General features: G+C 44.1%; 5 protein-coding genes across 6 annotated transcripts; 1 reads left to right on the top strand and 4 right to left on the bottom strand.

The window, feature by feature from the left end:
- Window positions 1–406: 406 nt before the first annotated feature.
- Window positions 407–3,044, bottom strand: LOC114869378 (organic solute transporter subunit alpha-like). Its single transcript, XM_029173580.3, has 8 exons — window positions 2,759–3,044; window positions 2,423–2,574; window positions 2,235–2,308; window positions 1,635–1,793; window positions 1,451–1,562; window positions 1,222–1,368; window positions 1,032–1,137; window positions 407–945 (listed from the first exon to the last, which is right to left on the bottom strand). Exons 1-8 carry the CDS (start codon window positions 2,832–2,834, stop codon window positions 764–766), a joined length of 1,008 nt encoding a protein of 335 aa, XP_029029413.1. The 5' UTR covers window positions 2,835–3,044; the 3' UTR covers window positions 407–763.
- Window positions 3,045–3,843: 799 nt separating this feature from the next.
- Window positions 3,844–8,915, bottom strand: LOC114869893 (palmitoyltransferase ZDHHC20-A-like). The gene is made up of 12 exons (XM_029174447.3): window positions 8,767–8,915; window positions 7,571–7,597; window positions 7,389–7,483; window positions 7,185–7,305; window positions 6,719–6,788; window positions 6,580–6,612; window positions 6,372–6,492; window positions 5,888–6,020; window positions 5,669–5,795; window positions 5,401–5,487; window positions 5,200–5,323; window positions 3,844–5,127 (listed from the first exon to the last, which is right to left on the bottom strand). Exons 1-11 carry the CDS (start codon window positions 8,882–8,884, stop codon window positions 5,203–5,205), a joined length of 1,053 nt encoding a protein of 350 aa, XP_029030280.1. The 5' UTR covers window positions 8,885–8,915; the 3' UTR covers window positions 3,844–5,127; window positions 5,200–5,202.
- Window positions 8,916–9,098: 183 nt separating this feature from the next.
- Window positions 9,099–12,592, bottom strand: pcyt1bb (phosphate cytidylyltransferase 1B, choline b). Its single transcript, XM_029174644.3, has 9 exons — window positions 12,490–12,592; window positions 11,864–12,001; window positions 10,993–11,092; window positions 10,548–10,664; window positions 10,247–10,398; window positions 10,082–10,160; window positions 9,857–9,999; window positions 9,584–9,772; window positions 9,099–9,479 (listed from the first exon to the last, which is right to left on the bottom strand). Exons 2-9 carry the CDS (start codon window positions 11,948–11,950, stop codon window positions 9,249–9,251), a joined length of 1,098 nt encoding a protein of 365 aa, XP_029030477.1. The 5' UTR covers window positions 11,951–12,001; window positions 12,490–12,592; the 3' UTR covers window positions 9,099–9,248.
- A 598-nt stretch (window positions 12,593–13,190) lies between these two features.
- lipia (lipase, member Ia) lies at window positions 13,191–16,542 on the top strand. The gene is made up of 11 exons (XM_029173208.3): window positions 13,191–13,349; window positions 13,651–13,726; window positions 14,212–14,573; window positions 14,653–14,761; window positions 14,839–14,940; window positions 15,045–15,134; window positions 15,216–15,383; window positions 15,477–15,566; window positions 15,699–15,801; window positions 15,886–16,062; window positions 16,180–16,542. Exons 2-11 carry the CDS (start codon window positions 13,669–13,671, stop codon window positions 16,262–16,264), a joined length of 1,344 nt encoding a protein of 447 aa, XP_029029041.1. The 5' UTR covers window positions 13,191–13,349; window positions 13,651–13,668; the 3' UTR covers window positions 16,265–16,542.
- Window positions 16,542–18,962, bottom strand: si:dkey-71d15.2 (SH3 domain-containing kinase-binding protein 1). Of its 2 annotated transcripts, XR_005898547.2 has the most exons (8): window positions 18,824–18,962; window positions 18,366–18,463; window positions 18,148–18,200; window positions 17,698–17,796; window positions 17,428–17,621; window positions 17,282–17,345; window positions 17,070–17,198; window positions 16,542–16,737 (listed from the first exon to the last, which is right to left on the bottom strand). XR_005898547.2 is itself a non-coding variant. In XM_029173210.3 (7 exons), exons 1-7 carry the CDS (start codon window positions 18,883–18,885, stop codon window positions 17,160–17,162), a joined length of 609 nt encoding a protein of 202 aa, XP_029029043.1. In that variant the 5' UTR covers window positions 18,886–18,962; the 3' UTR covers window positions 16,542–17,159. The 2 variants fall into 2 exon arrangements, 1 of the variants encoding a protein (XP_029029043.1); XM_029173210.3 differs by having other exon boundaries at window positions 16,542–17,198.
- Between the last annotated feature and the right edge of the window lie 60 nt (window positions 18,963–19,022).

Below are 19,022 nucleotides of genomic sequence, written 5' to 3'. Positions count from 1 at the left end.
AAATAGAGCTGCTGTCTCATCCACATGTGTTCCCTGGCCCACATGCTGTACGCCTGCGTAAGTGGGTCAGCGATGATTCAATCACGCCTGAAACCCTGTTTTAGAACAAAAGGAAACACAGCAGGTTGAGTTAACTTCAGGGTACTTTTGTCTATTTTTGCAGAAGCATAGAAAAATGTCCTAAAATCAGACTGTAGCTCTGGATATAGATCATAATTTCCTCTGCTTAGTTTTCACTAGAGAGAAAACTACTGTGTTTTACTGTCTAACGTCTCCACATCTTGGACAGTCAGTAATACTGTAACCACCGCATCATTTGTCTTTTTCTCCTTTACACAATAGCAGGGTGTTTTTATTTCATTTTATTGGATGGTGTGCAAATATAAAAAATGTTCTCCTAAAAACAAATACAACACTTGTAGTATCTCACATGTATCTGTCTCAGGATGGTAAATGTACACAGCAAGCCGTTACATCATTATGTCCACATCCTAGTTGGAGTAATTGCTATTTCTGACACCATCCCAAAACAAATGAATAATAAAAACATTAATTGCATACTGTAATAAAGCTACACCTAAACATATGTTATTCTAAGGGATATGAATACAGATGTTGATAAATTACAATGAGAGCAGTGTCAACTGTATACTGGGTTAAAAGTCATCCCATTCATCACAATGAGCCAATGCATTAGGTCATTTCAGATTATTGTGTCTGTTGATGTAAATGATAGTTAGTGAGCCTGGACCGGTGTCCTAGTTTAGACGTCATGCTCCACCACAGCCGCCTGCACGACAACGCCGCTGTTGTGGTTGTGGTTGTGGTTGTTTTGCGGATTGTCGCGCTCCTCAGGCAGAACTGCGTCATACGGACGGTGGTACAACAACCGGTTGACCAGAGTGATGATGAACATCTCCATGATCATCAGCTGCTGACTGAGCTCTGTGGGACAGAGAGAAAAGACGACGCGTCTGGTGACGAGTCCACAGCAGCGGCCGACGCATGGAATCGAGAAACAGGCCTCTTACTGGATCCACGAGCTTGAGAGGAGAAGGGAGGAGAGCAGGCGATGACCCCGTTCAAAGCGAGGATGTTAATGATGGACGTCTGCAGCTGACTCAGTACAAGAACTAACTGGGGAGAAAAACAGCAATCGATACAGTATTAGTGGCCCAGTATTATCACAGCGACGACAACCGGCTGGAGGCCTTCACTTACTTGATACATGGCGTATTTGGGTATTATCTTCACACTGCGTAGGTGTTTGTTAGTGTTCATGAAGATGATGGCAACAGGCCAAAGGGATATAATGGTGAGGACCCCCACGAATAAACCAATCCAAATGGCTACACCAGCAATGTTCAACTGGAAAACGCGCAAAGACGCTGTTTAAATGTCACCTTCACTCCTGTTTCCTCTCCACCACCACGTGTTCCACAGCACTCACGTTAAAGGGATCATAGATGCCATTTGTCCACAGTATGATGGAGAAGACAGAGAAGGTGGTCTTCAGGATCGCATACTGGAGAGACGCCGCCCTCAGCATGAACAGCATCCGCCTGAAGGACGGACAGAGAGGATGAAACGCACCTGAAGGTCCGACACAGTGCGGAGCGTGGCGCTGTCAGTACCGTGACATGGGCACCCGGGGGATGCAGGGGCAGCAGCAGCAGCAGGGGCCGGTGCTGATCATGAACGGCTCCCCCGCGAATCTCTTCAGGAACGCGTTGCAGCCGCCGAACTCCTCGATGAGCAGAAGCAGCACTTTATACACCACAACTGCAAAATAGCTACACAACACCAGCCCGTTAGTTTGTTAACGCCGTGCTCCATGTGCTAATTCTCCCATGTTCATGTATTCATTGTAAAAAAAAAAGCTGAATGCCCGATGGAGCGCGGGTTTGATCTTTGGTCTCCGTGTGTAATGATTCATTGAATAGTAAAACTATAGTTGCTCATAAAAGGTTTTTGAGATTTAGTGAGTTTTATTGTGCTCGTTGTGTCGTCAGTTAGCTTTACATGTGAAACGCTGCCTCATACTTGACTAAACGCGACATCAGCAGGAGGGAGTTCCTGGAAATCCGCCATTGCTACAATTCACAGGGCAGCGGAGAGATGACAGCGCCTGGAAACGGACACGTGCTGCGTGCGTTCAGTTGAACATCTAAGAAGCTCTGAAACAAATAAAGGTTTCCTAGTACGATTTGTAGTGTTGATGAGAGAATAGGTACCAGCTGGATGTCATGTCTGTGAACATGATGGCTCTCGGGATCCACATCCCAAAGCAAGCCATGATGGAAATGACCTGAAACAGACACACAGCATAATGTACAGAGGACTCACCTGCATATTAGTACAAAGATTGTTCAAACATGACATTTCCTGGATTAGAAAGGTCAGAGTAGGACTGGGTGCTTACTGGTGCTGCTCCATTTATCCAAATCACCTTGGTCTTCTTGGGGTACGGCATCTTCTTATAAATATACAAGCACAGCTCCAGGTAGAGCAGCAGGGAAACGCAGGACATGAAGGTGAGCACGCAGTACTGGCAAACTCCAAATAAATCCAGCTCTGGGAGCAGAAAGGTTTCCGATTATTTATTAACTTCACATTTAGTCTGAGGCAGGATTTGTGTTTAGTTCAGTTGTTTTTTTAACTAAGACTCTCTGACAAACAGAAGCACACAGGCCTGAGCGGCCATTAGTTGATAAGGAGGCATTATCAGCAGGCAGGTGAAGGGATGTTGGCCACTTACGCTTTATCGCGTCGAGCGCCAGCGGGGGCTCCTGAATGCAGGCTGGGTGAACGGTGCTGTTGAGGGCTTCGTCCATGGCAGGCAGACCGTCCTCTTCCTCACCGCACCGAAACCGGGAAATATAGGCGTCCTTTAGATTCCTCTACACGGGCCGGGGTCCAGCTGTGGGCAGCGGCGGCCTCGGCGGCAGGAGTGATTTGCCCTCGGGCTAGTTTTAAAGGAGCGCAGGGAGGATGACGGGATCCGAGCAGCACAGCTCAGCTCATTCATTCACAGGCTTGAATCAAAGCTGGAGGGTGAGACCTGCCGAGAGTCAGGAGAGATGAACCTTGAGAGGGCGTGTTGATACCTCACCAGTAATGGAGGGCATAAAAAGTGGAAGAATTTCCTTTCAGCTTGAGCAAAGACGAATCTACTGTATTTATAGTAGCTTATAATTCTGTCCCTAATACTTTGTGTTTATGTATTGTGTCTCGTTTTTCCCAGATTCTCAGCATATTTAGCTAAAATATGAAACAGACTGAAAGCTGTAATCATTAGTACGTTAGTTGAAGTATAACAAATGTTATTTAAATATGGTTGGTTCATTTTTGTTGTTTAATGATTTATAATTGTGAATTCCAGAATAAAACTTTATAAGACTGCTTCAAAGGAAGAGCTGAGGGCGCCTCCTTTATCTGTTCCGCTGTTCAGTGAGGTGAAGAGAACCGAGGTCGTTCACCTTTCCTCAGCACATTATGTTTTGAAATTCACCTTAGTTAATATCACACTCCGGGCCAGTTTGTCAGCAGTTTCATTATGTAGTTAATGTAGCTTATTACATCATTATTTACTCACAGTGCACCTGCATTAGCATCTAATCATTCACCCCACCCAGTACAACCAGTCTGAATGAAGCTACTGGAAAAATAGACCTTGCTCATGGGCACCGCAGCAGTGGGAGAAGAAGCCTTTTAATTCTGTCATCCAACTTCAAGACATTTAAATCTGCGCTCAAGCAGAATCAGTTACATCAAATCACATCTGTGATGCAGCGTAGCTTTGTTTTTATATTAAAATATAGTAAAATAATGACTCACACACAGTCACAGCTCAAATTAACTTTATTGTTACAGAGCAAAGATCAGCCTGCTTTTGTTATTTAAGTAAAGGTTTTAAATAATATTACCTGTGAAATTCAGTCAATGAAATTAGCTGTTAAGCTTCTGAGCGACAGTATGAGCTCCTGTCCTGACTGCACTGTGCATTGTGATAATCTAATACCATGAAACAGAAGGCGAACAGAAATGGGTTCATGATCTTTATAACAGTTCTTCATCACTGTTATACGACGCTCACCTCATCTGTTCCTGCTTTGGCTGAAGTGGTTCAAATGTCCCTGACTGTAAAATGGTCTTTAAGTGATTCTTAAAAGGGTTCAATTTTGTGCTGCTCATTTTCTAAATATTCATATTAAATATATCAAATGTATCCTTGGCAATAACACTTAAATTAAAAACATCCTTTAGATTTATGGAGAATAACTAAAAACAACAATTATAAACAGTATTTTGCAACTAAAACACTACAAAAAATGAAAATAACAAATCATCTATTAAATACAAACTAAAATCAATAAAAAAAAACCTGAATGACGATAACTGATAATTTTTTAAGCTACTTTTGTTGATGTAATTAAAAAAGCTTAAAGGAACTGAGAGAAAACCTATTTTAACTGCAGTTTAACTGATTTGGTCCTTACATCTTAATCTTAATGACCATCTTTTAAAAAAATTTACAATGCAAAAATGATATATCTTTAACAAAGTGTAAACAGAAAGCTAAAATATTTGAAACTGTAAACCCACTCAGACCCTCAAGTACGGGTCCTGGTACTTGCACTGTGCAAGTTGAGAACTGATCAAACACATTGCACACGTCTCACCATTTCATATAGGTATCATCCACACCATGGTTCTCTTATAACAGAACCAGATGCAAAGTTTGGTTAATAATGCTTAATTAATACTGACAAAAGATCTCCTCTAGTAAAATGTGATTAAGCAACATAGATAAATAAACAGAAAATGCAAACATACACTGGCTCAAAAAGGGAAATAAAAGATCCCCAGAGTTTGGGGTCTGTACTGCAAATACCATCAAAGTGCTTCTTTAAGAGTCTTTTGCTGCAATTATTTGAACATTTTAGGTTCAAAACAAAGAATAACCTGCTGCAGCCTGACGACATAACAGCGCTGTTGTTGAACTACAATCCATTTAGTATAAATGATGTGTGGCTGTACTGTCGGACTCAACATAAGGGTGGAGGTGCAGATGCTCCTGGTTTAAGGCATTTTAATAGACGAGCACTTTCCTGATGTGCTTGTAACCTGCAGCAACAACATATAGATGAGTACACAATACAGACAGACCAGTAGAATTTAGTGACCGTGACCCAGTACCTGCTATGGCTCGCTCTCCATGGTCACAGAGACCACGTGGTCCTCAACTCCATCATTACTGCTGTTCACTGGGTGTTGTAAGGTGTTACCGAGCCCACAGGTGGTGGTCTCCCCGTCAACAGGGCTGTCATTTAAATAATATCAAACATAAAAACCCAGCCAACGACACCAGTATGACCAACACTGAACATGAAAACTAGCCTTTTTCCATTTTGCTGCAGGACACTGTTTGCTTGTTCAGGATCTATGTGAACCAATCTGGTAACAAAGGAATGTCCATCCCCGAGACTGAAAACCATAAGCACAGGATTAGTAAAGATTCAAGGCGAGATGCACTTTGAGGAAAACACTATTTTCTCTACTGTCTCAGCAGTTTCAGTGTGCTGACTGCACTGATGGACCCTCAGCAGCCTGCCTGGTTTGCTGAGGCGACTGATAACTGTGGTTTAGCTCAGCTCAGTAAACCCACCTTGAAAATACAGGGACAAACCAGTATTTGGCTTGGTCGCCAAAGACCTCAGCTCCATTTCTGCTGAAACCCAGGGAGAACCCGTTTTTGTCCGGGCCATTTGTGAAGACAGGGGCCCTAAACGCCTCTGGAAGGAGTTTATAGATGCAGTCAGTCAGGAGTGGCCACAAGAACACATGTAATGAACGAAATGACTGGTTGGTGTTTAAAAATAGTTACCGATAGTGGTCCTGTTCTTTCCCACGAGCCACAGGTGGTAGCTGAGAAGTGACAGGACGCTGATAAAGAACAGAGCCGCCACAAAGAACAGAAACAAGATGTGGAATTTGGCGTGTGTGTCAGGAAGTTGTTTCTGTAGATGGAAAACAACCAAATATACCTTGTGTCAAGACCCGCTTACAGGCTGAAATTAAGACATGCAATAAAAAAAATAAAGTCAAAGAAAATATGATTTTTGTTTAAATCATTTTATCAATAGCGTTTCTGGGCTAATAACAATACACTCCTTCAGTGTTGGGTTACATGACAGCGGCCATTGTCTCACGGAGCGGCGCAGTATCACATGGTCAGGAGCCGCAGTGGCAGAAAACCCAATCTGTTCACATTCTATGATGCAACAAGTGATGACCAATCACAAGTTTCACCGCAGCCTGACGGCACCGTTACAAAACGGGCCGAGCTAAGAGGAAGCCTCTGTTCTCACCGTCCAGAATTTGATGAAATACTGAATCACGGTAGCACAGATCACCGCGCAGTAGAGTGAGGCGTAGGCCAAGAACAGCACAAAGTACTTGTAGTTTGAGAATCCAACACAGTTATTCACCCTGGAATAAAAACAAGATGTGTAAGCGTGAGATTTCCAATAATTTACACCACAGGAAAAGTAAAACATGGAGATGAGAAAAGCCTACCAGGGGCAGTGATGATCCATCTTTAGCACACACCTTAAAGAACACAAGAAACATGTAGATAATTCCTAAGTTAGAGTCAAGTTACCCAGAAGTACCCAGTAAAATGCGGGGACTCGTGTTTATTAGTGTGTACGCTCACGTTTCACAGGTGGAGCAGTGATGGCAGCGGTCAGGTTTGATTATTTGGCAGGGTTCACAGTATCTGACAGCTAGAAACACAAAGCAGAGTTACTGTACTGTAAATCCTGGGTTTTGCTCAAAGCCACAACACAGGCTGGTGTGTAAACAGGTCCGTGTGACGCCAGGTACAGCAAGTGATCCCCTGATTGTTGATGAGGAAAAGAGCCAGTGAGAAAAACAGGTGCACCGGAGTCCAATTACCTCCCCTGATACATAAGCACAGCTGAGTAAACACAGGAGATATGAGCCGGATGTACAGGAAGAGAAACAACATGTTACAAAATTGTAATATATATTATGTTTTCTACAGACAAACCGTCTGTTTTATAATTTTCCAAACTTAAATTTAGCCCTTAGGTATTTGCTCTGTTTCATCCATCATCTTCATGTTGTGTGGGACACAACCGTGATAAAGCGGTCCTCACCTCCACCTGCAGTGCGGGTGTACACCGGTAGATTCCTGGCCACCTTCTTCAGGACCTCCTGCTGTTTCTCAGCTCGCTCTTCTCTCTCAAACAGCTCCTTCTCAGCTCTGGGAAGACCAAACTGACACGAGGGGACAAAACGTCCAGTGAACGCCGTGGTTTTCTATAATCAAACACCTACTGCAGCATTTTCATGTAGCGTACCGCTTTGGACGGGCTGGCCGGTCTGGACCAGATCGTTTTCCAGTAGGACCATATAAACATGATGAGGCAAATATGAAAGATGACCAAGTAGCTGACTGTTGGAAAAAAAAAAAAGATTTGTGGTTGTGCACATATGAATAATTAACCCTCAAAAATTAATGGATAAATAATGACTCGCTTACTTCTTTCTGCATTATTTGGGATTGTATCTACATAGAAGGGAGGAAAATCAATTAGAGCAGTAATAATGTCGTTGGAATGCATTTCTACACTTCCCCCAACACATCGAGCGCGCGCGCACACACACACACACACACACACACACACACACACACACACACACACACACACACACACACACACACACACACACACACCCTTTTCTTGCACCATGTGGCAGCAGCCTGGCACGGCCAGTAGTGAGCCACCCACCCACCCATAACAGCGAGCTTTGTTTAAGCAGCAGGGATGTCCCTGTGCTGAGCACGGCCGAGTTCCACACATAACTACTGTGTGTCTACATGCTGATCATAGTATACGAGCTATTGTGAATCTGGAGACCGCGCACGTCATGGCACACGCAGCTGATCAGTTTCTATATGATGAATGATGCACACAACACTCAGCGTCTGCTGAAATAGCCTCAGACCTGCTTTTGTTTGCTTGCAAAAGAAAATAAGATGCAAATAAATGCAATTATACTGATCTCTTGTCTCCACTTCATATTACTGAAAAAACAAATATGCCTTCAATGAGCTTAAAGGTTTTTGCATTTCATGCATTTGAAAAACTGTTAAAAGAAGAAAGTTTAAATGGTAAACCAGCAGCTATTGCTGCTGTTTCCCTGCCTGTGATTCACCTTTCACTGACACACAGTTTAATTACAACCACTTCTTTGTGTTACAGATGTTCTGCAAGAGTTTTCTGTATTGCTTAATAAACTTTTTAAACTATCTGAACATGAATATTTTTCTTTTTGTAAAGTTTTAATGTCATTTTACTTTGAAAAGACAATAGGTTCAGTGAAAGCAATATTTGTACTAATACAATATTAATAATAGAAATCAGACATCAAGTTATATTAGACACTGTAGGACAGTGAAATAATTCTTCTATTTAACTATAATAACCTGCATGTTTTACATAAAAAGGCTTAATACTCACAAATATTAGCTGCTGCATTACAATCCTCTCTAGTTACTAATTATTAATCAGTGCCTGTAAAAGCTGAGGCTATAAAAGCTATAAATGACAGGAACCAAATAAGCCAGAGGTTTAATAACTAGGAGCCTGAGAAGCCTCGGTGGATGTTAAATCTGACTCCAGCCACGACGCTGCTCCGTTCTCACTCCACGCGTGTAGAAGTTCGCGTACTCACAGACACACAGCTCCACGACGAACGCGTAGTAGGACCAGCCGACGACCAGGTTGATAAACAGGACAGGTACCCAGTTCAAGACCCGCTTGCAGCACTTCAGTACGTGAGAGGGCGCCATCTTTAATCCGTGGCGCACACACACGCCTAACGTCATTTCCATGGTTATAAACGATGCGGCGCATGCGCAGATCGGTTTGTAGTTCTTTACTTTGGTTCAACCACAAAGTTTGTAGATAATAAAATAATGCAGCTTGAGTCCCTGTAACGTCACCTTTGTCATTTTAATGCATTTATTTTCATATAACACATATTAACAAATGACAGAAGACAAATAATATTCAAGCTAAATGCTGTTTAATTAGTAGTAAATACACATTATGTACATTAGGTTTTATTACAATTTATTTTACAAACTTCTTACACATTAAATTAAAGACCAAAGGTCTGTGACGACCAGTGAAAATGACCCCAGTCGGAGGCACTCACTGCTCATGTCTTCTGTACGTGGAGGCGGCCTTGACAGAGGAGCGGGTCCCCTTTTTGCGTGAAGGGGGGGAGGACGGAGAGGAAGGAGGCGAGAGAGAGGCGGGTGAGGCGGAGGAGTCAGGGGAGGGCGAGCGTGCTCTGGTGGGACTGCTGCTGGGTGAGCCGCGGGGCGAGGAGTAGGGCGACAGGGCCTGCAGCATGCGACCACTCCTCTCCTGAATCACATGCTACAGCGACAAAAGACAGTTATGTTGTTAACCTATTTTATCATTTGCTTCGACCGAATGAAACACATGATGAATGAAGTGGATGAATGAAAAATGAAACTTGCCCAGGCTCCATCTGGTCCAAAAAGCTCCAGGAAGTTGCCAATGAACTCTCTGGACTTCTCTTCCCACTTGTGGATGAGGTCTTGGCTCTTCTCTTCGACTCTGTAGACAAAGTGTTTGGACTTTTCCTCCACTGTACGAACCGTTTCCTTCATTTTGTCCACCTGGTTTTGGAGCCGGTATCTTTTTTCCTACACGAAAGGGCTACTGTGATTTCCGTACGGTGAGGCATTTGAAAAGCGGCTTGTTTCTGTTCAGTAAACTTGGCTTCTTACGTTAATGAACCCGACGTTGAGTTCTTGGGCTGTGTAGCCTCTTTGCAGGTTGCGCCTGACGTAGATGTCGTAGTTTCGGACAATACGAGTGATCAGATCTGATGTAGAGATGCCCTCCGTCCTCTGAGTGGCCACAAACATCCCTGACATGAGTAAACGAATAATTAAAAACATATATCCACTTACATGTTTATGAAGAAATTTTCTGTGCGTGTGTGTGTTCACCTGCTTCTTTGATGTGCTTGTAGACGTCATCTGATCCAGCAGAGGTGTAAGGAATGTCATCATGTGCCACAAAGTCGATCTGTGAACGGCAGACGTGTATGTTATAACATCGGAGAGTCTGACTACAAGAAATGTGACACTGAGAGTAGCTGTGTGACCTTTGACCTTATGTTTACTGAGGAACTCCGCGCTGAGGGTCCAGGGAGCGTCTCGCACCACCTCGTCAACGTAGCGGCAGTGCCTCAGGGCTTCGTAGCGCTCATCCTCCGTCATCACTGTGTAGCCTTTTAGCTTGTGTGTGAGCTCATCACTGCAGACTAGGGACACAGACATGATGACTTACATTATATCCATATAGCCTTCACACTATCCAATGACAGGTAGTATTTGAATGATATTGTGTATGTGAGGAGCTAAACGTTGCACTCTTTACTGCAGGTTGTGAGACAGGAAGATCTAAAAATACCTCCCACTATCAGACAAGTGTTGGGGAAGACGTTCTTGGCCTGCATCAGAGCTCGAGCGTGTCCCGAGTGGAACAGATCAAAGATCCCATCAGCGTAGACTCGCACTGGACGATGAGCTGCAGGATAAGCGTTATGAAGACGTCTTCAACTACTCTACCAAGATGACATAACATGAGACAGTAACTTGTGTACAGCTGATACAGCCTAAAGGTTGATGTCCAGCCAGCCAATAAAGATCTTAATAGGTTTATTTCCTGCTAATGTTTTGGTGATGTGGCGTGACTCAGGGTGGCGATAACACAAACGAAATGAAAGCACATTATGCTGAGAGATTAATCATTATTAACAGCTGATCCACCATCCTGACACATCACGAGGTAGCAATTCTCAATAAACGGTAGTCGGTAATAAAAGAAAAGACATTTTTATATTAAAGAGTGTGACCTGGCGTTCCCCTCCGTGCCTGGGCGATCGTCAGCTTTTCATGGGGAACGTCTGATTCATAACCAGAAGACTTGGCAAAAGCAGCCGGTTCCCTCAGCGCCTGAGGAGAGACAGGAAAAAGATCTGTTTGATCAAATATAGGAGAGACGAGGCCTCACTCTGCAACAGGCACCAAGACAAGCACAAAGTGTTAAACAACTAATCTACATGTGTCATCAGTTTATCAATCAGTTGCGTTCATGACGGACTAATCTGAGCGATGTGATATGTTACGGACTTTGTGTCATGTTCCGATGCTTTCACGCTGCTTTATCTGCAGCACCGCAAGATATCCTTTGACCTCGTGCTTTGCTGGACCCGCGCTGTCTTACACTACGTGCCTTATTTAGTTTAACTTCAAAGATTTCGTTTTGAGCTGTTATTTGTGCGACTGAGTAGAATAGTTTCCATGTCCTTGTACCTGTTGCATCTACTGTCACAACGTCAACACGTTTCGACACGTTTGTATGTCACATATTAACCTGCATCTTGCTGATGAATGATGAATTCATATTATTACACATATATAAATATTATACATAATTACTACATTCTACATTATATTACCTTCAGCTCATTTACACTAGAATCACAGCACCTTACAGTATTACTGTATTATTACAGACATAAACATGGGTCACGGCTCCTTCACTGACCCACCTGTCGGGTAAATGTCTAATCCAGTGCCACAGCCACACATAGAAAACATTGACTGATCTCAAGCAGAGCGAGGCACATGAAAACACACGTGGGTACCTCACACAGTGCGTCTCTCATGTCCACCAGCTTCTCTTTATGTGGTGATCGTTTAAGTTGCTGAGACGCGACCTACCCTGCGAGGGCCCGCTCTCTGCTTCTGTGAGGCCTGTTGCTGCTGGACGCCGCCGCCGCCGCCTCGGCCTCGTCTCCTTCCAGCCATCCTGGATGCTGGTCCTTCCACCTGTGGCTCCACTGGTTCACAGCTCGCAGCCTGTGTGTGTTTAAAAGCAGGCGTCCCGTCACTCGCTTGACCCTGATGACGCGAAGCGGGAGGAGCAAAGTTCAAGCCTCTCTCTGCCGCACCACGCGTTTATCAATAACGGGCTCGTGAGGGCTTTCCTCACACACGTGTATATACACGATGGTGTATCTGTCAACTCCCTGCAAATAGTGTCCATGTAGCACTTCAGCCAGATTCAAATGTCAGTCATGTCACGTTTGAATTCGTGTTTCCTTTTGGACTGTGGCGCGTGGAAACCAGAGGCTGCGCTTTGTGTGCGCGAGTCAAAGAGCAGCAGCAAAGCTTTTCCGTCGGCAGCCTTTGGAACCAAACACAACATGCGTTAACGTTTCACAGCTGCAGCAACCGCGCCGTGCTGGATGTGTTCAATAAGGCAATAATGTTTGCCCCGTGCTTCTCATAGCACCTGAACCAACACAGAAGTAGGTTCCTTTGTTCCTTAATGGCATCTCAATCACCTTCAAAACAAAAAACTGAATTTGAACATCAGTCAAGTCAATCCAGCGGGTGAATTCTTCTTCTTCTTCTTCTTCTTCTTCTTCTTCTTCTTCTTCTTCTTCTTCTTCTTCTTCTTCTTCTTCTTCTTCTTCTTCTTCTTCTTCTTCTTCTTCTTCTTCTTCTTCTTCTTCTTCTTCTTCTTCTTCTTCTTCTTCTTCTTCTTCTTCTTCTTCTTCTTCTTCTTCTTATTATTATTATTATTATTATTATTATTATTATTATTATTATTATTATTATTATTATTATTAACAGTAGGAGACACCCTCAGCTGCTGATACTCATAAAACCATTCATTCATAAAACCAGAGATTAGACCAGTCCCTAGACCTAGTTTGATGACTGGTCCTCAACCAGTTTTAGTTTTTCCAGCCAATCAGAGGCAGGAAGATACCATCTGATAAGGTGGACACACAGAGTGAACTGGTATCTCCCATCTTCTGATTGACTAGAGACACCTGGTCCAGGTAATCTGTGAGGCCTAGTAGTAGTTTTACAAGGATTAAATGCCCCAAATAACTGCAACCAAAGCTCTGAAATGTCCATCACACCTCGCTTTGTTTTTAAATGCATCAGACGTGGGGGGAGCTGTCACGACCTGTTTGAGGTCCACAGACATGGAGTGGCTGCGGAGGAATGTTTCACCTGTGCACACATTACCCAGGGTGAAAGGGGCGTGGCTATCCCTGTGAAAGCTGCAGGGCGGGTGCAGGACGCGGCGCGGCTGCTTCTCACTTCCTGATCTTTGAGCACTCCTTAAATATGTCGTGAGACGAACCGGACCTTTAACAATCTGGAGAGGAAACGTACTGATTCGTCAAAGGTGAGATAACAATAGATGACTGTCACCGGCGGTGTCTGATCTCCCTGCTTTGTTTGTGCTGATTCAATCTGAGGACAGGACTGTGGACAGTGGGACTAAAGGAACTAATGCAGCTCTTGAAACTAATCCCAGACGTCAGTTTCACTTGTGATCACTGTGTTGTGTGTCTGCTGGGCGTGTGTACACATGTTCTGAAGTGCTAGTGTATGGAACTGATTTTGAGTTTAGTACAGTGAATACTGTCCGACTGGTGTGTGAGTTAATGGTCCAGCTCTGACAGCTCTCCCTGTGGATCATGTAGGCGCCGAACGGGTAAAGCATGTTCCGGTGGCAGTATCTGGCTCCACTCCTGCTCCTGAGCGTTCTGTTATACAGAGGTAAGACCTGAACAGTAGCACTGACGCGTGAGTGGATAGAAACTGCAAAGTAGGAACTGAAAACGCAGCACTGTGGAGGGAGGGAGGGGGTTTCGGGGAACAAGTGCATGACACACATAGTGGTGAATGGGATTCATAGCTATTCTCTAACAGTTACTGCACAGAGAGCAGCTGAGAGGGTTTTACCAACCATCACCATCGCTCTATAGCAAGAAAGCAGATGTGAGCAGCTCCGTGGTCATGTTCGTTTTTTTTAATCCCTTAATGATTATTGTTTGCTCAGCGTAAGCCTGCGTTCCCTTCCCGGTTGAACTTGTTCTAGGAGTATCGCTCCAGTGGGCGTAAAGGCTTCACCCTTAAACTGCATTTCATTGAGTTAGTTGGAAGCGATCAAATCTTTCACTGCCCAAACATTCTGACTTGTTGAATAATGCTCATAACATGTGGATGGTTCATTCTCTGAACGCTTTTTTCACTCCCTCCAGCCGAGGATTGTGACAGGTTTACAAAACTAAATCTGGGCCATGCGCTCATCGGCACCAGCCTCAGGCTCAGGTTGCTGCTTTACACCAGGGAAAATGGCAACTGCGGCACGCTCCTGTCCCACGTGGACCTGTCTCCCAGGCTGAACTTGACCAAACCCACGACCTTCATCATCCACGGGTTCCGGCCGACGGGGTCCAGACCGGTGTGGCTGGACGACATGACCGAGGCGCTGCTGGGCAGAGGCGACGTGAACGTCATAGTCGTGGACTGGAACCGCGGAGCGGCCGGAAGCTACTTCAGCGCCGTGGAGAACACAAAGAAGGCAGCAACCAACATGACTGCGTTTGTTAGACTGATGCAGGTGTGAGATGCTTCTCCCAGCGCTCCTCTGTCACCATTCCTGCTGATAGGTTGTAAAGACTAATATCGTCCCTTTCCAGGAACACGGTGCGTCTCTGAGCTCCATCCACATGATTGGATTCAGTCTGGGAGCTCATTTGTCGGGTTTTGTTGGTGCGAACTTCAACGGTTTAATAGGAAGAATCACAGGTACAGTCAAACTCCCAATCCCAGTATTTGTAGTTTGTGTTTTGAAGCTCTACCGACGTCTGCTGTGGTGTTTGCAGGTCTGGATCCTGCTGGGTTCATGTTTGCCACCGGCGGTCCTGAGGACCGCCTGGATCCCACAGACGCTCAGTTCGTGGATGTCCTGCATTCAGACCTGGATTGTAAATGAAGCTAACACACACACACACACACACACACAGAGGACATGTTTTGAATACTTTCTTATCCAAACACTTACACCTTACTCACCTGCTGTGTGTTACAGTCCTGGGCGCCAGAGGAACCCAGGGTCACATTGATTTCTTTGCTAACGGAGGAACAGACCAACCTAATTGCCCGAAGACAATCTTTTCAGGTGCAGCCTTCAACGTTCCATCGCTTCATAAGGCTTTCAGCACTATGATATTGATACACCGCCTTTTTTACCTTTTTGCAGGCGAGTCCTATTTTAAATGTGACCACCAGAGATCAGTGATGCTCTACATCGACTCTCTGACGCAGGTTTGTTCCAGCAGAGCCTACCCCTGCTCATCCTACCAAGACTTTCTGAATGGAAACTGCACGAGCTGTGATGAGTTTGGTGCCGCTGGATGCCCCGTCTTTGGTTAGTACAGATTAATTCCTAATTAAAAACGAGAGACTTCCAGATTCCACCAGAGGTTGCGACGCATTATGCTGCTGTTTTATTCTAATCCAGGCCACGACGTAATAAAGTGGAAAGACGACCTGCTGAGGTTGAAAGAAACAAAAGCGTACTTCACAACAAATGCAAAGTCTCCGTTCTGCAGTGAGTAATGGGCACTGTGGCATTAACTGATGGATGCAAGCATTGAGAACATCATGCAGTGGAGCTATTAAAACTATTCACCTCACTATGATGAACACAAGACTGAATGTAATTTTCAACATCTTGTCTCAGGGACAAACTACAGACTGGACATACTGACGTGGAACACACACCGAGGATACATTACTGCCAAGCTTCATTCTAATGGCACAGAGGCAGTGGCCACTATTAATCAGTGAGTCTTCTATTTATTCCAGTTCTGCCTAAACTTGTCTCGTTTTTGCTGCTTCTCATGTAACTTGAATTATTTCAACATCAGTGCAGAGTTAAAGTTCCAGAAGTACACCGAGAAAACGTTGTTGGCCCAGTTTGACAAAGACGTCCAGCCAGCGCAAAAGATCACTCTCAAATTCTCTCCTGTGAGCAGTTGTACTTGTTCTAAATCTAAGCTCAGAGTTCTGAAAATCCGTCTCACAAACCTGGAACGCAAGGAGAGGTGAGCAACAACAGCCACCCCTCGATGTCCCCAAAGCAGTTTATTTATTTATTTGACACCAATTTCAATCTTCATCAGCGTCCTCAGACTCATGTTCCACTGTACTTTGCTCCTCAGGCCTCTCTGTCGCTACGACCTCCTTCTGGAGAGGAACAAAGAAGTCACCTTCAGGCCCATTCCCTGTGAAGACTCCAACTTTTAAAACTTGAAGGCGATCTGCCAAATCACTACACTTACACGTACATTTTAACGACGACCGTGACCTGTGATGCGCTGTTGTAAATAATGAGTTTTGTTTGAAAGTTTTTACCGACAGAGATTTCAACTGCATTTCATTCATAAATATGGAGTGAGAGTTTGCGTTATGGATGTGTTACTACATGTATTTTCACTGTTTATATGAATATTTTAAATGATTATTTTTCATGTGTCAAAATGTTTTCATCTTTTATTAATAAAAGCAGTCAAATTTAAAAAAGGCCAGATAAACCATCTTTATTGAACAAAATCCAGAGATCAGCCAACCAATAAAATTAACCATCAGCCTATTGACTTTATTCTTTGTACAATTAAAAGGCAAATATGAAAGAACCCTGAAGGAACATGGAGGAATCTTCATGTGCGTGCCTCAGCGTCTCATTCCAAACTGACTGTTTACTACCATTCTGCCCCTTTCTACAAGATTGGATAAAACAGAAATCAGTTTAACAGCCTCCTACTAAAGTGGCCATGACATAAAACACCTGTACCTGTGTCTAATTTAATCCAGTACAGCGACTCATATTACAGTTAAAGATGGTTCTAATGTTTTGGTTGACAAATCTAAAATGAACAAGGATGCAAACATTAAAACCATTATATAATGTTCCGACCCAAAAATAATTATAATGTAGTAGAACTATGGCCTTCCACAGCTTCTACATAGAAATGTAGTAATTACAATGTTGTAAAAGTAAAATTGATGGAGGATTAGCTGTACTGGATTGAATTAAACTGCACAAGTTTACCTAATAAAGAGACCAGTAACTGTGCAACAGGGCTGTGATAGTTCAAAGGTGATCAATGATCAGATGAGGACTTCTTGTAGGACTGGATCATCATTTCGACATGTGCTTCTTCATTCGCTGAATCTCCATCTGAAATAAGACAAAACCCAATTTGAGTCTAACCAACTAAAACACTGCTTTTCACAAATGCCCTTGTTTTCTTTACGTCACACCTGCAAAGTCAAGCGAATCCTTTTCTCTTCATCCAACTCGTTCATCAGCAGTTTAATTTCTTTGCTGGAACACAGAAAAATACCTCTGAAGCACCGTGGATGGCAGAGCCTCACACCAGCTGCTCAAACTGCATGTGTGGCCATACTTGTGCTGGCTCTTCATCCGTTCAAACTGGTCCCTCAGGTCTTGGAGCTCCGTCTGAAGCCGTTCCAGGGTCGGTGGGTTAGCGCTCGGCTCTGGGCCTGTGACTGGGGCCGAGGCTGGATGCAGCACGGCGGAGAAAACCTTGGGCAACAAAGAGGAGAGGGGAGGAGTCGGCCCACGTCTGGATTCTGCTGCCTGCGAGGAACAAGGGAACGTTAGCGGCTGACAACACAATGAAAATGTGACATTAAAGGGTTTGTTTCGCACATACAGGCGCAGCACATGTGTTTTGGTGAGAGTTTTCTTGACGTGGGAGAGAACCCGGAGCTTCATCCTGGTTTTGCTTTATCGTCTGCTCCATCAGCGTTGCCTGTAAGTGAAGTCTAGTTTGAGACATCCGTTAGGTAAAATGCATTTAAAGGTCACATGGTTTAATTATCACTAACACATTATGATCAAGAAGGATCTCCAGATAAAACTGACATTTTTAAATACATGTCCAACTATAAGGGTTGGAGTTATTCTGCTGCTGTGCGTGGCTGCCTGTGTGAGGCAGCAGTGGAGAGTTAAATTTACCCCAAGGACAAATGGTGTGGACACACACACACACACACACACACACACACACACACAGCCAAGTAAAACAGCAGTAATTATTAAAACGTGTACTTCCCAGAGTCTGGAGCTCTGACTGTAACCGCTGATCTGCAGCACGAGCTACCTGCTCATTCAGCTTCTCCGTGACTGACACAATAGAAACAAACTCCTCAGTTTCTTTAAGAGAAATGGAGAGTAAGTGTCAGAACACACCATGCACAACCCAGATTATATTTGGCCTCATGTCTATAGAGAATGTTCCATTTGTGTGCATTACCATGCGGAATACAAGCATTATAGTTTTTCTAACACTCAGTATTTCACAACAGTTGCAGGTCTTACCAGAAAGGAGGGCTGAGCTATAGTTGCCCATCGCGACAGAGACGAACGCAGGCGAATGAGGTGCAAGACACAAAAACCAGCAGTCTTTAAGGTTACATCTATAAACGACACATTGGAGTCAGTCAGTGGAACAGATCCAAGCAGAAACTGGTCCGATCAGTACAGTAACATCATGCGACGCCACAGAGTGGATTAAAAAAAAATTATTCTGCCCTCTGTCTAAAAACTTCACTTAAACATTTGTTGTCAAAGTGTAGGAAGCTAAATTTAGGGGTTAGACACATGGCAGCTGTTTCTCTCATGCCACAGCAGTGATTGAATGTGTAACACATGTCCCGACCAGTGCACAGAAATGACAAGTGACACATTGTAAAGGGCATCAGGAAACATGCTAAACCAGTTACCACGTTATCGTCGGTTAGAGCCGCAGAAGCCTAAGTTACACACTGTAAACTCACCTTGTGTGAACAGCGTCGCCACTGAGGTACAACTGCGTCTGTGGTAACTTTACACCGTCCATTGTAGCCACGTGTGGTGCAGAGTATGCTGTGATGAGGAGAGGTGGTGGGCTAAGTTTAGCCCTAGATACATGACAAAGGGTGTCCCACAAAGCAGGAGTGGTGTTTACATGGACTGAATAATCATTTGTAACAAGTA

The sequence above is a fragment of the Betta splendens genome, chromosome 14, assembly GCF_900634795.4.
Source record: "Betta splendens chromosome 14, fBetSpl5.4, whole genome shotgun sequence".
In the NCBI taxonomy this organism is placed as follows: Eukaryota; Metazoa; Chordata; class Actinopteri; order Anabantiformes; family Osphronemidae; genus Betta; species Betta splendens.
This window is presented reverse-complemented; position numbering and strand designations above follow the sequence as displayed.

Excerpts from the sequence above, each read along its gene's own strand:
- LOC114869378 (XM_029173580.3), bottom strand. The coding sequence starts at position 2,834 with ATGGACGAAGCCCTCAACAGCACCGTTCACCCAGCCTGCATTCAGGAG. Across the intron at positions 2,575-2,758 it reads GGCGCTCGACGCGATAAAGC|AGCTGGATTTATTTGGAGTT; the intron begins GTAAGTGGCCAA and ends TTCTGCTCCCAG. Across the intron at positions 1,794-2,234 it reads ACAGACATGACATCCAGCTG|CTATTTTGCAGTTGTGGTGT; the intron begins GTACCTATTCTC and ends GGTGTTGTGTAG.
- LOC114869893 (XM_029174447.3), bottom strand. The coding sequence starts at position 8,884 with ATGGCGCCCTCTCACGTACTGAAGTGCTGCAAGCGGGTCTTGAACTGG. Across the intron at positions 7,484-7,570 it reads CCCAAATAATGCAGAAAGAA|TCAGCTACTTGGTCATCTTT; the intron begins GTAAGCGAGTCA and ends TTTTTCCAACAG. Across the intron at positions 7,306-7,388 it reads CGGCCAGCCCGTCCAAAGCG|TTTGGTCTTCCCAGAGCTGA; the intron begins GTACGCTACATG and ends CCCTCGTGTCAG.
- pcyt1bb (XM_029174644.3), bottom strand. The coding sequence starts at position 11,950 with ATGGCTGGAAGGAGACGAGGCCGAGGCGGCGGCGGCGGCGTCCAGCAG. Across the intron at positions 10,161-10,246 it reads AGTTCCTCAGTAAACATAAG|ATCGACTTTGTGGCACATGA; the intron begins GTCAAAGGTCAC and ends TGCCGTTCACAG. Across the intron at positions 10,000-10,081 it reads CAAGCACATCAAAGAAGCAG|GGATGTTTGTGGCCACTCAG; the intron begins GTGAACACACAC and ends TACTCATGTCAG.
- lipia (XM_029173208.3), top strand. The coding sequence starts at position 13,669 with ATGTTCCGGTGGCAGTATCTGGCTCCACTCCTGCTCCTGAGCGTTCTG. Across the intron at positions 15,384-15,476 it reads CGCTGGATGCCCCGTCTTTG|GCCACGACGTAATAAAGTGG; the intron begins GTTAGTACAGAT and ends ATTCTAATCCAG. Across the intron at positions 16,063-16,179 it reads AACCTGGAACGCAAGGAGAG|GCCTCTCTGTCGCTACGACC; the intron begins GTGAGCAACAAC and ends TTTGCTCCTCAG.
- si:dkey-71d15.2 (XM_029173210.3), bottom strand. The coding sequence starts at position 18,885 with ATGGACGGTGTAAAGTTACCACAGACGCAGTTGTACCTCAGTGGCGAC. Across the intron at positions 17,797-18,147 it reads CGGAGAAGCTGAATGAGCAG|GCAACGCTGATGGAGCAGAC; the intron begins GTAGCTCGTGCT and ends CTTCACTTACAG. Across the intron at positions 17,199-17,281 it reads GGATTCGCTTGACTTTGCAG|ATGGAGATTCAGCGAATGAA; the intron begins GTGTGACGTAAA and ends GTCTTATTTCAG.